Raw genomic sequence first — 14,709 nt, 5'->3', positions numbered from 1 at the left:
GGGGCCTGAGGCCTGCGGACCTGAAACCCCAGCAAGGGCACCTTCCCGACACTTCTTCCTCGGGTATTATGACAAGACTGCTTATTTCAACCAAACTCCTTTGGAAAGAGGTGAGGCAGTGAGCAGTGACTAAGGCTCCCATCTGCCCGGAGGCCGTGAGGACGCAGCAGAGAGGCCTTCATTCTCAGGACTTCAGTCGGGGGAGGCCAGTGCAGGATCGAAGCAGCCAGCCCGTCACCGATGCTCAGCAGACCCTGCTCAGGCCCCCCTGTGCACGGCATTGGGGGGTGGGGGGAACACAATTTGACAATGTCCATCTCCTAGGGGCACAGACTGACCGCCTGCACTGCGAGGGACAGTCGCTGCCCCCGAGCACCTGCCACCCGCCAGGCAGAGCTGGGCTGTGCCGACCACCTCACTGCTTCCCCACAGGGCCAAGACAAGGACGCTCCCGCCTCTGCTGTGCGCGTGGAGACCCTAAGGCTCAGAGGGCAAAGTGCCCTGCCCGTGGCCGTCCTGCGCAGACAGCGCCACATCTGCAGGGCCCCGAAGGAGCTGTGCACGACTCGGGCTTCAGTGATGATGGCGGCAGCTCCTGAGCCGCGGCCGCCGCTCCCGGGGAAGGACGCCGGTCGGCCCCAGCACCACGCGCAGAATGCGCGAAACGCGAAAGGCGCTGCGGTTTCCTCCTGTGATCCGCACCCTCCAAGGCGCCTCTCTCAACTCCCCGGGCGCATGGCTGCAGCGAGGACCAACGCAGGGAGGGGTGGGCTGCCCTGGGGTCCCGGCCCCTCCACCTGGAGCCCTGCAGTCTTCTGCTCAGTGGCTCTGACAGGCCGTCCATCTGCGACCACAGAGGCGTCCCTTTGTCCGCCTGTCTCACATGCACCCCTTCCCAGACATCAGAGTCACGACTGCGCAGGGGAGGTCTCTGCGGGGCTGCCCCCGTCCCCAGCAGGGCAGCTTCCTTCTCTGCAGCCCAGAGATTCAGTGAGCACCCGCTGGGGAAGCCCAGCCCAGGAGAGTCTCGGGGTCTGTGCTGGGGCAGTAGATGCCCTCCTGGCCTGAGCCCTGGCCGGGCTCCTTCCAGCCAACCCCAAGGAAGAGGCCAGGGTGTGACTGGGCCTGACCGTCAGGACTGATCTCTCCCCATCCAGCTTCAGGAACACCACCCTCCCCAGAGACAGCCTTGCCCCTACACCGGGGGCTTCTGCGGGGGCGTGGGGGGCAGGGGAGAGTGGGTAAGAACCTACAAGCCATCTGCAGGGACTAAAGGAATTCCAGATGGACACAACTCTGCCTGTGACAGCAGAAGGGATGCCACCCAGGACACCAGGGGCCGGAGCAGCTCTAATTAAATTAGTGGAGTCACTGAGGCCACTTAAAGCTTCCTCGCCTCACACGGGTGCCGACCCTTCCAAGTACAAAACACCGGTGTTGCTGATAACATCATGGTCCTGTTTACTGACTGCTCACCGGATGCTGGAACGGCACTGCGTCTGCAACCTCACTACACGCACAATGCGGAGAGGCAAATCCTCTCGTTAGCCCAGCTGCACAGAAGAGGAAGTGGGGGTTTAGAAAAATGAATGCAATTTATTCCAGGTCTCATTCACCAAGTGACAGGAACCACCTCTGAGCAGAAGCCTGTTCTTCTAAGTGTTGCCCTGGGCCTGCCCCTCCCTGCTCTGACACACAGTCAGGGGCTCCCAGCCACCCACACGCTGGAATCAGATGTCTGAGCTCCACCCCCAAGACCCTTAGTTAATGGGATGGCATATGGCCTGGGCACAGTGAGTTTAAACGATTCCCCAGATGAAGCCAACGTGCAGCCGACAGTGGGGCCGCTGCTTTGGGTGCTGGAGTGAGAAGGGCAACCCACCCCTCCAGGAAGGCCTCCAGCCATCGCCCTCAATCAAGGTAGTTCCATTACTCTCAGCCCCGTATGTACTGCGATCCCCATTAAACTCAGCCAACAGAGGGCAAATAAGTGAGGACCCTGTTGGAATAAAGGTCTGGAGAAAAGATTCACCAATTAATAAATGGTGCTGGGTGACATCAGACCCTCACATTGCACCAGAGCCCAGAACACCCCACGAAGAGGTGACCCAAGTTGACTCTTACCTTCTTGACGTAAGGCATGTAGGCAGGGTCTTTGTTGTAGGAACCATACTCATTCTCCACCTGCACAGCAATGATGGGTCCTCCGTGCTTGTACTGGGAAAAGAGAGAACAATCAGAAGCTGAGTGTGCAGTGGGAACCGTACTAGCTAATGTCACCACACTTACTGCCAATTATAGCAAAACAACCCATTAGAAAGCGCAAGTCTCAAAAGGTTTGGTATATAATTGAGTGGTGTCAGTAAGACAGGGAGTAGGAAGTGCCAGGCCCTCGTTCCCCTATGGAAACATCAAACAAACAACTGCACACTGACTGAAATAACTTTACAGGAGCTCTGGAAACAAGTGAAATGTTTAAGCAAATGAGTGAATACCCAATCAAGAAAAAGACATGTTCAAAATGGTAGGAGATTCCATGGTTTCGATCACCTTTGTCCCACCCCCTCCCTGGCGTAGCATGGGGCAGTCAAAAGGACGCATCCCTATTTCCAGTTCCCTCCCTGAGGACAGAAGGAGCAAGATGGAACTTGTTTGCAATGTCCTGGGCTGTCTGTAGGCTCCCCAGGGGACTAGTTTCTGTCTCATCTGACTTGGAGATCAGACAGAAAATGTTGGCATAGTTTGGACCTCAGGCTGGAAGCTGCAGAAGGCAGTGATGGGTCACAGCATGTAAACATTTCAGGGGGACTACAAACCCATGGATGCCTGGGGGCAAAGGATTACGAAGGAAGGGAGGAAGGAAGGGAGGGAGGGAGGGAGGGAGGGAGGGAGGGAGGAAGGAAGGAAGGAAGGAAGGAAGGAAGGAAAGAAGGAAGAAAAGCACACACACAGGCCAGACAGGACATATGCCAAGAAAATATCTGAGAAGATCTTAAGCCTGCACTCCAGGCTGATCTCAAGGCTCAGGAGCCCACTAAATAGTAAAGGTGTCCCCAGAAGACAGCAAACACAGGGAGAGAGGACTGTTTTTATAAGTGCCCAATTTTCACCCAAAAAACACAAGGCATACAAAGGAACAGGAAAACGTAGCTCATTCAAAGGAACAAAATAAATGTCTAGAAACAGTCTCTAAAGAAGCTAGAAATAGTCTCTAAAGAAACACATGCGCTTAACTTACTACACAAAGACTTTAAAACAGCTGTCATAAATATGCTCAAAGAGCCAAAGAAAAACATGGACAGAAATCAGGAAAAGGACTTATGGACAAAGTCAGAATATCAATAAAGAGACAGAAATGATTTTTAAAAAGAACTATACAGAAATTCTGGAGCTGAAAAGTACATTATCTAAATAGAAAAATTCACCATAGGAGTTCAACAGCAGATTCGAACAGGCAGAAGAAAGAGTGTGCAAACCTGACGACAGGTCATTTTGAATTACTGAGTCTGACAGGCAAAAAGAAAAAAGAATGAAGAAAAGTGAACAGAGCCTGAGAGACTTATGCAAATCAGTAAACAGACAAATATACTCATTACGGGAACCCCAAAAGGAGAAGAAAGGGGCAGAGAGATTATTTGAAGACATAATGGAGGAGACATGGATATACAAATCCAAGAAGCTTCAGTGAACTCCAAGTAGCATTAAACCAGAGACCCACACCAGTACACATTATCAAACTGTCAGAAGACAAAGAGAGAGTCTTAAAAGGAGCAAGAGAAAAGCAACGAGACATGTACAAAGGAGCCCCAACCTTGCAGGACATTTGGTCCTGTCCAAAACGTCCATAAGACATTCATTCCATAAGATATTTAGTTCATGCCAAAAGGTCCTTGAAATCTGGTTCTATCCAAAATGTCCATGAGCATATTTGGTCCGTGCCAAATGGTTTTGGACAGAACCAAACATCAAAGCCCTGTTAGTGTGGACCAAATGTCTTATGAACATTTTGGACAGGACCAAATACCTGCTAACTATCCCTAATAAGACTATCAGTAGATATCTCATCAGAAATCTTGTAGGACAGAGGCAGTGGGATACTATATTCAAAGTGCTGAAGGAAAACTCCTATCAAGTGAGAATTCTATATCCAGCAAAACTGTCCTTCAAAAGTAAAAGAGAAACTAAGACATTCTCAGTCAAATAAAAGCTGAAGGAATTCATTACACCACTAGACTTGCCTTACAAGAAATACTACACAGAGTTCCTCAAGTTGAAATGAAAGGATGCTAGATGACAACTCAAAACCAAATGAAAATATAAAGTTCTCTGGTAAAGGTAAATATGTGAAAAAATGTAAAATCCACTATTATTATAATTTTAGCTTATAACTCCACTTCTTATTTTTTACAGGATTTAAAACAAGTGCATAAAAATATTATGAATCTATATTAATTGGTACATGATATATAAAAATATAATTTGTGACAGCAATAATATAAAGGGGGCAGAGCTTTTAAAGCGTAGAGTTTTTGTATGTGATTGAAGGTAAGTTGGTATAAATATAAAATAGAATGTCTTAACTTCAGGACAGTGTATATAATCCCCATGGTAACCACAACCAAAATATCTGTAGACGATACACAAAAGGGAAAAAAAAGGGAATAAAAACTTGTCATTAAAAAATCAACTAAATACAAAGGAAGGAAGTAATGGAGGAGATGAGGGAGAAAAAAAGCTATAAGGCATACAGAACACAAACAACAAAAGTAAGTGCTTCCCTATTAGTAACTACTTTAAATGTAAATGGATTAAACTCCCCAACCAAAAACAGATTTACAGAATGGATTAAAAAAAAACCTGTTAGTTCTAATAAACAAATTCAGCAAACCTGCAGGATACAAAATCAATGCACAAAAAAAATCAGTTGCTTCTATACACTACCAACGAATGCTACTTACGATAGCATCAGACAGATTTAAATATTTATGAATAAATGTAATCAAAGAGGCAAAATACTTAGACACTGAAAACTACAAAATGTTGCCAAAAGAAATTAAAGAAGATGCCAATAAATGGAAAGACATCCTGTGTCCATAGACTGAAAGACTTAATATTGTTAAGATGTCAGTACTACCCAAAGTGATCTACAAATTCAATGTAATCCCTGTCAAAACTGCAATGTTTTTGAAGAAACAGAAAAAGCCATCCTAAAATCCACATGGAATCTCAAGAGACTCTGAATACCCAAAGCAATGTTGAAAAAAAAAAAGAACAAAGTTAGAGGTCTCACACTTGCTGATTTCAAAACTTACTACACAGCTATGGTAATCAAAACAGTGTGTTACTGGCCTCAAGACAAACATACAGGACTTCCCTTGTGGTGCAGTGGTTAAGAATCCGCCTGCCAGTGCAGGGGACACAGGTTCAAGCCCTGGTCCAGGAAGATCCCACATGCCACAGAACAACTAAGCCCGTGCGCCACAACTACTGAGCCTGCGCTCTGGAGCCCGTGAGCCACAACTACTGAGCCCAAGTGCCACAACTACTGAAGCCCGTGCACCTAGAGCCCATGCTCCGCAACAAGAGAAGCCACCGCAATGAGAAGCCCGTGCACCACAACAAAGAGTAGCCCCCGCTCACCGCAACTAGAGAAAGCCCGTGAGTAGCAACGAAGACCCAACGTAGCCAAAAATATAAATAAATAAATAAATTTATTAATTTAAAAAAAGACAAACATACAGACCAATGGAATAGAATAGAGGGCCCAGAAATAAACTCTCACACGTATGGCCAAAAGATTTTCTACAAGGATGACAAGACCATTCAATGGGGAAAGGACAGTCATCTTTTCAACAGTGGTGAGAAAACTGGATATCCACGTGCAAAAAACGAACCTGGGCCCTTACTTTACACCATCTACAAAACTTAATTCAAAGGACATCACAAACCTAAATGTAAGAGCTAACACCTTGAAACTCTTAGAAGAAAACACAGGGGAGAAGTTTCATGACACTGGATTTGGCAATGATTTCTGGGAGGTGGAACCAAAAGCACAGGCAACAAAAGGAAAAACAAGATACGTGTGACTTAACATTAAAAAGTTCTGTGCATGGAAGGACACAATCGACAAGGGTGAAAGGCAGCCCTCGGAATGGAAGAAAATATTTGCAAATCATGCATCTGACAAGATACTGACAGATACTGAAGATGTAAAGAAGTCCTACAACAACAAAAACAAACAACCCAATAAAAAATGGGCAAAGAATCTGAATAGATAATTCTCCAAAGAAGATATATAAATGGCCAGTAAGCACATGAAAAAATACTCCACATCACTAATTATTAGGAAATTCAAATCAAAACCACAACGAGATACCACCTGACACCCATTAGGATGGCTTTTATAAAGTAAGCAGAAAACAACAACTGTTGGCCAGGATGTCAAGAAACTGGAATTTTGTGCATTGCCCCTGAGGATGTAAAATGGTGCACTGTGGAAAACTTATAGCTGTTCCTCAGAAACTTAAACACAGAATCACTGTGTAATCCAGCAATACCACTTCTGGGTATATATCCAAAGGAAGTGAAAACGGACTGAAACAGATATCCATAACAGTCCACTTAGAGCAGCTTTTTTCACAATGAGCAAAAACACCTAAGCGTCCACTGATTAATGAACGGATAAAGCAAAACAGTATATACGTGCAATGGAATCTCACTCAGCCTTAAAAAGGAAAGAAATTCTGACCTATGCCACAACATGGATAAACCTTGAAGACACTGCGCTCAGTGAAATAAGCCCGTCACCCAAGGACAAGGACTGTACGATTCTACTTAGATGAGGTCCCTAGAGGGGTCAAGTTCACAGAGACAGAAAGTAGAATGGTGGGTGCCGGGGCTACGGAGAAGGGAGAATGGGAGTTCGTGTTTAACACATTCTTGACAGGAGACATATTATGGCCACAGGCGTTAGTTTCTGCAAAAATCCCCCAGTCAATAATGTGTTAATGGGGACAGTTTCAGTTCTGGAGATGACGGTGGTGACAGCTGCACAACAATGTGAATGCACTGAATGCCACTGAACTGGACACTTAGAAATGCTTAAAATGGTAAATTTTATGTTACGTATATTTAACCGTAATAAAAAAATAAAATAATTATGTTATACCCAGAAAAAAAATTTTTTTAATGGATTGGGGATGCCCTTTCCATGCTTAAGAATGCTTCTGGACCACATTCCTGACAAAGCCTCCATGCCTACGCCCACCCCCCAACCTACTACAGCTCACTGAATCACCCCGGTAATCCCATTTCCTTGTAAAAGTCTAGGCTAAAGTCCTAGCTTCTTGCTTCTTTCATGATTGGGGCTGCCAGATTTAGTCAATAAAAATACAAGACACCCAGTTACACTACTTGAATTTACAATGAAAGTTTTAAATAAGCAATGAATTTTTTAATGTCAGTATGTCCCAGGCAATATTTAGGATATACATTAATTAAAAAAAATTATTCCTTGCTTATCTGAAGTTCACATTTAACTGGGTATCCTGTGTTTTATTTGCCTACACTACAAATGACCAACAGTTCCTTTGAGCTATGTGTGCTGTGAATATCCCAAACCACTGACTCAAAAACAATTTTTAGGGCTTCCCTGGTGGCGCAGTGTTTGAGAGTCCACCTGCCGATGCAGGGGACGTGGGGTCGTGCCCCAGTCCGGGAAGATCCCACATGCCGCGGAGCGGCTGGGCCCGTGAGCCATGGCCGCTGAGCCTGCGCGTCCGGAGCCTGTGCTCCACAACGGGAGAGGCCACGACAGTGAGAGGCCCGCGTACCGCAAAAAAATAAAAAACAACTTTTTATTGATGAACTAATATTTTACTGATGTACAAATTTCTCAGTGTCACACTTACAGAAGCAATCGTGTTAATTATTCCCATTTCTGCTTTTTCATTGCTTCCAATTATTAGATGCCAAGTTAAGATACCTTCTCCCCAAAATGCATTTTAAGACATATGTTTTGAATAATAATCATGTACCATGCAGCACCTTTTTGGTAGCAGAAGGATGCACTTTGGAAAGTCATCAGTGGTAACTATAATGACAAGAAGTCCTGCCATCTCACAGGCGAGGGCCTATCCACACAAGCTCCCCTCTAGCAGAGCTGGACCACTGTGCTGCTGGGACGCAGATGGGTGGGTGTTCCAGTTACCAAGGCGTCAAGTGCTGCAGCCCTGGCACGGCGCCAGCAACATCTGCATCCCACCTAAGGCAACACTGCACTAGACAGACCTCTGCAAAGACCACCATTCAAGGCCCTCCAAATGCACGTCCCAGGCAGTGGGGGGAAGGTGTCCCGTGTGCAAAGGGCTGCGAGCCCTGGTCTGAGAGCTTCACCTGGACTCTTTATCACCAGTGGGAGGATGGAGAGGGCAGAGAAGGGTCTGCTCGCTTTTACCTGGAGTGGCACCACCCTGACCATCAGGTGGTCAAAATAAAGGTCCACTGCTTCGGTGAAGCCCTTGTAAGTTGTTCTCAGCCTCATGTCGGGGTCTTGGAGTAACCAGCTTGAATGAAAAGGGGAGGGGTGATTAGTTTTACTGTCTGGGGGTTTGCTCTGGGCAGGGTGATGGGTGAAAGGAACCAGCTTCAGAGAGCCCAGGAATGAGTGTGGAGACCAGTCTCCCCCCACGTCCACTCAGCCAGGACTCGGGGCAGACACGGGCATGGATCTGGGCCTGCTTCCCACCCGAGGACACCAGCACCGGTGGCCATTCTAGTTCTGATTCATGGCTATAGGTCTGGCTGCCAGAGGAAGAAAAGCTTCTCATTGAACCCAAGGCCCATTTTTCAAGCGTTTACACTACAATCTCATCACAAAGAGGTGAAGACAAAGGGATCAGGAATCACTGGGACTGGAGGACGCATGTGCCACCTTCCAGTGTCACCCAGAAAAAGAAGCCTGAACCGGCAGCTGAGAAGCTAGCCCTGGTCTCCCCGCTCTGGTCCAGCTGCCCCCAACCTGTCTGTAGCGATCACACTCGCCAGGTAACACAGAGCGTGACCAAGGTATTCTCCCTTCTCATTCCAAATTCTGAGAAACATTTGTATTTTCTTACAAACGGCCTGATGCTTCTCTCGTCCTCATCTGCAAGAAGTGAACAGGCTCAGAAAACTACCAATTTGTGTCAGGTAACTGTGGACAAGAGCGCAGTCTCCTCTGGTCTGACACCTCACGTCCATCGCACGCGGACAGCTCGGGTTTCTCGTCCCCACTGGGATTCTGCCTGTTTCCAGCGCGCCCAGCTCGGCCTCCCGGGGGTGCCCACCCACGAGTCCCTCCCCAACGCAACCGGACCTGAGTGGACAGGTGGGCGCAGGGAGGTCTGAGCTGCTTCTCAGCTCAGACTTAATCCGTCCTCGTCCCGGGCCCGAGCCCAGGTACATCGCTGACACACGGGTTTCTAATCCGCAGGGGTGGCGAGGCCATTGTGGCTGTGTGAGCCTTGTCTGGGGCCCCTCGCCGAGCAGGATGGCCCAGCAACAGAGAAGGGATCCTGGGTGGTGAGACAGTGGAGGGGGCCGGCCTGAGCCCAGGTCGCCCTGGAGAAGAGAGCGAGGCGGGCGGAGGAGGCAAAGCACCATCTTTCCCTCCGGGGCGGCGGGGCCGGAGGCTGGGAGGACAGGACCCCGTGCCTGTCAACAGAAAACCTTTGTGCTGGACACCAGTGGTAGTAACGACCAGTACGAGGGCCGGCCGTGGTGCCAGTTGATCCCACCTGACTCCTGACCTGACCACAGACCCGCTACTGACCCCCTGGAGACCACACCCCAAGGTAATTCATCAGGGCCCAAGATCTGAAGATGAAAGCTACAACTAAAACAACTTGCTTCTCTTCTACTTTGTCAAAATGCTTGCACTTTTAAAAAATGCTTGGTAACATCCCTAAGAAACAGAAGGACGGGTTTGACTCTTCCCATTTTTCAGAAAGTGAGGCCCATCCACAGCAGACGTGACCTGACAGGGCCAGCCCCGCAGCAGAGGCCTGAGGAGTGAGGAGGGCCAGCCCCGCGCCCGCGCAGAGAAGCCATGTGGAATTTGAGGAGGACAGCAACTTTGACATTGCTGACAATGACGCCCTTTGGCTGCCACTCATTCTGAAAAGGAACTTCAGCACAGAATGAAAAGTATAGGTTAACAGCCAAATTAAACCTACGTTGGTGCTTAGCATTTTGCACAAGCGCACAGGACCACTCCGGCCACAGCTGAGGCCCCCGGCCCCGCTCCCTCCTGGAAAGAAACACAAGCAGCTGACTCTTCCCCTCCCCCACATACTCCTGGCTGCACGACCAAGACCCACATCTCATCGGTGAACCAGGGATTCGGGGACTGGAGGGAGCAGCACAGGCCCCTCAGCGCGTCACCACCCACCGCGTTCCCTGAGACAACGCGTGCGCGGGGAAACACAGGACAGGCGCTGTTATCGTTAGACTGGACTACAGCGTCAGCGATGCTCCACTCCGGACACAGCTGAGGCCCCCGGCCCCGCTCACCTGGGCAGGCCCCCGAGGTCCATCTCACTGCAGATGGAGGGGCCCGGATGCAGGATTACCCATAGCCCCACCTCCGCGGCCAACAGGACGAAGGCCCTGGGGGTCAGTGTCACCAGCTCTCAGGCCTCGGAGCCGAGGGGGGACGGCCCAGCACCACCACAGGGCAGAGCTGCCGCCCCCTCCCCTCCCCCAGGGGGCTGGGGGCGCTGAGAGCAGGATGCGACCCCCCAGCAGAGCAGGGGATGCCCAGCCGGATCACAGCCGTGGCCCCCAGCCTAGGACATCCGCACAGCACCTCTGGGGGCACGAGGACAACGGGCCTCAGACGGGGCACAGGGGTCCCGATGGGGAGCCTGACCCTGCCGGCCCCCCACCCCGGCGGTGGCAGGACCACCCTGCAGAGCAGGGCCCACCTGGGGGATGGGGCCCCTCTGGGCTGCAGCGAACAGATCTGGGCTCAGGGCAGGCAGGCCCGGGCCCCCGGGAGTAAGGGGGTCATGGCTGGAGAGCGTTCGGGTCCTGAGAACAGGCTGCAGACCCCAGGCTCCCTCTGTTCTCACGGCAGAGCCCAGGTGCCCCTGGGGATCCCAGTCACCCCAGGAGCCCCCACACCCCCCTGCCCCGGGCCGGGTCGCACAGCAGGAGCACCTACTCCAGGTCCAGGTTCCCAGAGAAGTCGAATTTGCCTCTTTCCGGCTCATGGAGGTTCCACGAAACATAGCTATGGTAGAAATGATAATTACAGGCATGAGTTCTCCACTTATCCCACTTTGCCTCCCAAATGAGCACCTTCGTCCCTAAAACCCCTCACGATGGTTGAAGATGTATTTCTTTTTTTTTTGCTGTACACGGGCCTCTCACTGTTGTGGCCTCTCCCATTGCGGAGCACAGGCTCCGGACGCGCAGGCTCAGCGGCCATGGCTCACGGGCCCAGCTGCTCTGCGGCATGTGGGATCTTCCCGGACCAGGGCACGAACCCATGTCCCCTGAATCAGCAGGCGGACTCTCAACCACTGTGCCACCAGGGAAGCCCGAAGATGTATTTCTTAAGTACATTGTCTTAGTGTTGTCAGGGCTTGAACCGAGAACAAACTGAAGAGACCTGGGACCTCGGAGAAGCCAGGGCAAGTCCTCTCCCTGGAAGGAGGGAGAGAAGGCCCAGGAGATCTGGTGACTCCCTCTTCCCCCATCCCTCCCCATCATCCTCTCTCTTCATCAAAGAGAAAGAAGTAACTTTATAGGAAAATCAGTTAAATGTGGGACAAGCTGGGACCTGGGCCCTTTGTTGCAGGATCTGCACCTGGACAAATGTCTCCTCCAACAACAGATACAAAGAAACTCTGAGGGACTAAAAATAACTGCAGGCCTGCTCAGGGGGCAAATTATCAACCACAAGATACAAAAAGGCCACAAACCCAACTGCCATTTCTGGGGTGTTGGGGGCAAGAGCAGGGTCCTGTGCACCATCCCTGCACGCACAGCACCAAGGGGGCGGGCAGACCACCTAAGCCCTGCCTCCGGCCGGACCCCTGGACCTGCCTCCACCCTCACCCCATTTAAGGGAGCAGCCTGCCCCCCTCGGGAAGCAACAAGGGCACCTGTTACTTGTTCTCGCTACCTGGGCTGCAGAGTGAGTCCCAGTCAAGCTTTGCCTGAATTCCTCATCTGGCCTCCTGTCAAATTCTATTGGTTAAAGAGTCCAAGAACCCTGGTCGGTAACAAAAGTAGGGTAAGAAGAAACCCTAATCCTCAGTCTTATTTTTAATGAAAACTCCAGAATTCCAAACCTTGGAACAGGACAGACGTTCTTACTCTGAAGAAAGGATAAGGAAATGAAGTAAGTTCGTTGAAGGGCCTGATGTAGAGTGTGCTGACAGTAATTCCAGCTGCCCCTCTCCTGGACCCCACCCCACCCCCAGCTTCTGGGGGAGCCCCTCTGACTGCAAAGGGTGCCCAGGTGAAGGAGGGGCTCGCTGGCTCCCAATTCACACTCCAGAGATTATGTAGGTTATCCTGCTCTCGTGAGGCGAAATGCTCCCCCTGCAATATTCCTACAAGCTTCAGGAGCCCTATAACAAGAGCACGTACCCGCAGGACCAGGACTTACACATGCAAATAAATGGACCCCATTAGGCAATCTTCCTGGAAAATCACATACTTTGTTCAACTGTGCTGTCACAGGTGAGAACACCCCCGTACTTAGGGCTGTCTTCAAAGCAGTTCATACGTCACCAAGAAAATCCATGTCCTTGACTTGTAATCACACATTTTTGCCTGAAATTTTAATAAAACCCAGCCTGATCACCCACTTTATTTCATAGACTTCGATCCAAATATCCGTTGGAAATTCTGAAAAATAAATCCACAAAATGATCCAAGATTTCTCCCCACTGAGCACGCTTTTAACTGATTCACATGTCAGCGCTGCACTGAGTGACCACCACGTGCTGACCCTGTGCTTGTTCTAGGGTGGACGCCAAAGCTCTGAAGATGATTCCAGAAAGGAAGGTTGCAAACCGCGTGGGCTGTGCTGGAGAGGTGTACACGCACCTACTGTACAGACGCAAGGTGGAGGGCTGGCTGAAAGACTGTGATGACTTCACCACCTGCTGCGTGTACGCTGGCCTCGCTCACTGGGTTCTTTCAGCCAGTGTCGCTCCTTCTGCCCCCAGCCCACGTCCAGCCCCCACCGCTCGGCCCCCTGACAGTGTGTGGTGGGGAGGCTGCCCCCATTCACACCCACCCAGGGGCTGGGCCCCTGCTAATCTTTCCTCACAAAGCTCAGCCCGAAGATGCTCCTCCAGGCTGCGCAGGGGGAGGACCAAGCAGGGCTCACCCTCCCGACGTGACGGAGAAGCCTGGACGCAGGCCCAGGAGCCCCCTTGGCGACAAGGCACGGTGGCCGGGGTGTCGGGGCGCACTCACGTGGTCAGGGTGTCCAGACCACAGGTCTTCATCTTCAGCAGCCGGTCCCTCCAGTACTCCCGGGGCACCCAAAGTAGTGCACGGAGCCCCCGAAGATCCAGAAAGCCGAGTCCTCCAGCATGAAGTTCTGCCCTTTGGCCTGCAGCCCCAAGCGCCGATGCCGCAGCCACAAGGGGGTCAGCCTGTGCCAGTTCACCCTGCAGGGAGCACAGGCAGCCTCAGTGCCCATCCTCGCCAGCCTGGGCCTTGAGTGGGCACCTCGGAGCCAGGCTTCCCCGCCTCCTTCTCCAACCCCCGGCATCCCTTCCCGAGCAGGCCTGTGCCGGGCGGCCAGACGCAGCACCACCCACACCCCCAGCCCCTGCGGCCTGCCAGGAACACGACAGACTCGGCCTTCAACATGGAGGCCGTGCTCACAGGAGGGAAGTCAGGGCACACACAGCACAGGGAGGAGGTTCTTGGGGCCGAGAAGCTGCCTTCAGGCGCCAGGGCTGGGGGGACTCGGGGGCAGATGCGGGTGCCTACAATGGCCCACACGGCTAGGCTACCTGACACACATGAAAGCAGCAGCTACCTGACACGGTACCTCTGAGCCACCTCAAGGTCACAGCCACCGGGCTGGAGGTGCAGATACCTGGAAAGAGGTACCGGTTAGAAACGGTGTCTGCTCATTGACTGAATTTCCAGGTCTTAATTGTTACACCTGGAGAAGGAGTGCTGGCTGAGGGGCACCCGAGCAGGACAGGGAGCCCCCCACCCGGGAGGGCTGCCAGGAGGGGTGAGTCCCCAAAAAGCGCCTCTTGGTGTCTTGTGGGTTGGCCAGGGGGAGGCCCTCACATGACCCCCGTGACTCGGGGCTCCGAGAACCTCTCCCTCTCTTCTCCACCCCATCTCCTGACAGCCCAGAGAGAAGCAGCAAGAGAAGCTGGAAATTTAGGAAAGTTGAAGACAGAAAACCAAAAGTGAGTTGGGGCAAAAGCAAATTTCAGTTGGTACCTCTTCCTCTGCTTTAAAAAGGTCCTGGACTTCCCTGGTGGCGCAGTGGTTAAGAATCCGCCTGCCAGTGCAGGGGACTCGGGTTCAATCCCTGGTCCGGGAAGATCCCACATGCCACGGAGCAACTAAGCCCGTGAGCCACAACTACTGAGCCTGCGCTCTAGAGCCCGTGAGCCACAACTACTGAAGCCCGCATGCCTAGAGCCCGTGCTTCGCAACAAGAGAAGCCACCACAGT

General features: G+C 51.2%; 1 protein-coding gene across 1 annotated transcript in view; it reads right to left on the bottom strand.

Annotated features, from left to right (window-relative positions):
- Positions 1-14,709, bottom strand: part of GLB1L2 (galactosidase beta 1 like 2) — a gene marked incomplete at its 3' end in the record, with an annotated part of 37,177 nt that overhangs the window by 13,316 nt on the left and 9,152 nt on the right. The window contains 6 exon segments of the mRNA XM_079928458.1: positions 2,125-2,217; positions 8,456-8,564; positions 10,552-10,647; positions 11,204-11,272; positions 13,477-13,546; positions 13,549-13,673. Coding sequence (XP_079784584.1) covers positions 2,125-2,217; positions 8,456-8,564; positions 10,552-10,647; positions 11,204-11,272; positions 13,477-13,546; positions 13,549-13,673 — 562 coding nt within the window.

The sequence above is a fragment of the Stenella coeruleoalba genome (assembly GCF_951394435.1).
Source record: "Stenella coeruleoalba genome assembly, chromosome: 8".
Lineage (NCBI taxonomy): Eukaryota > Metazoa > Chordata > Mammalia > Artiodactyla > Delphinidae > Stenella > Stenella coeruleoalba.
This window is presented reverse-complemented; position numbering and strand designations above follow the sequence as displayed.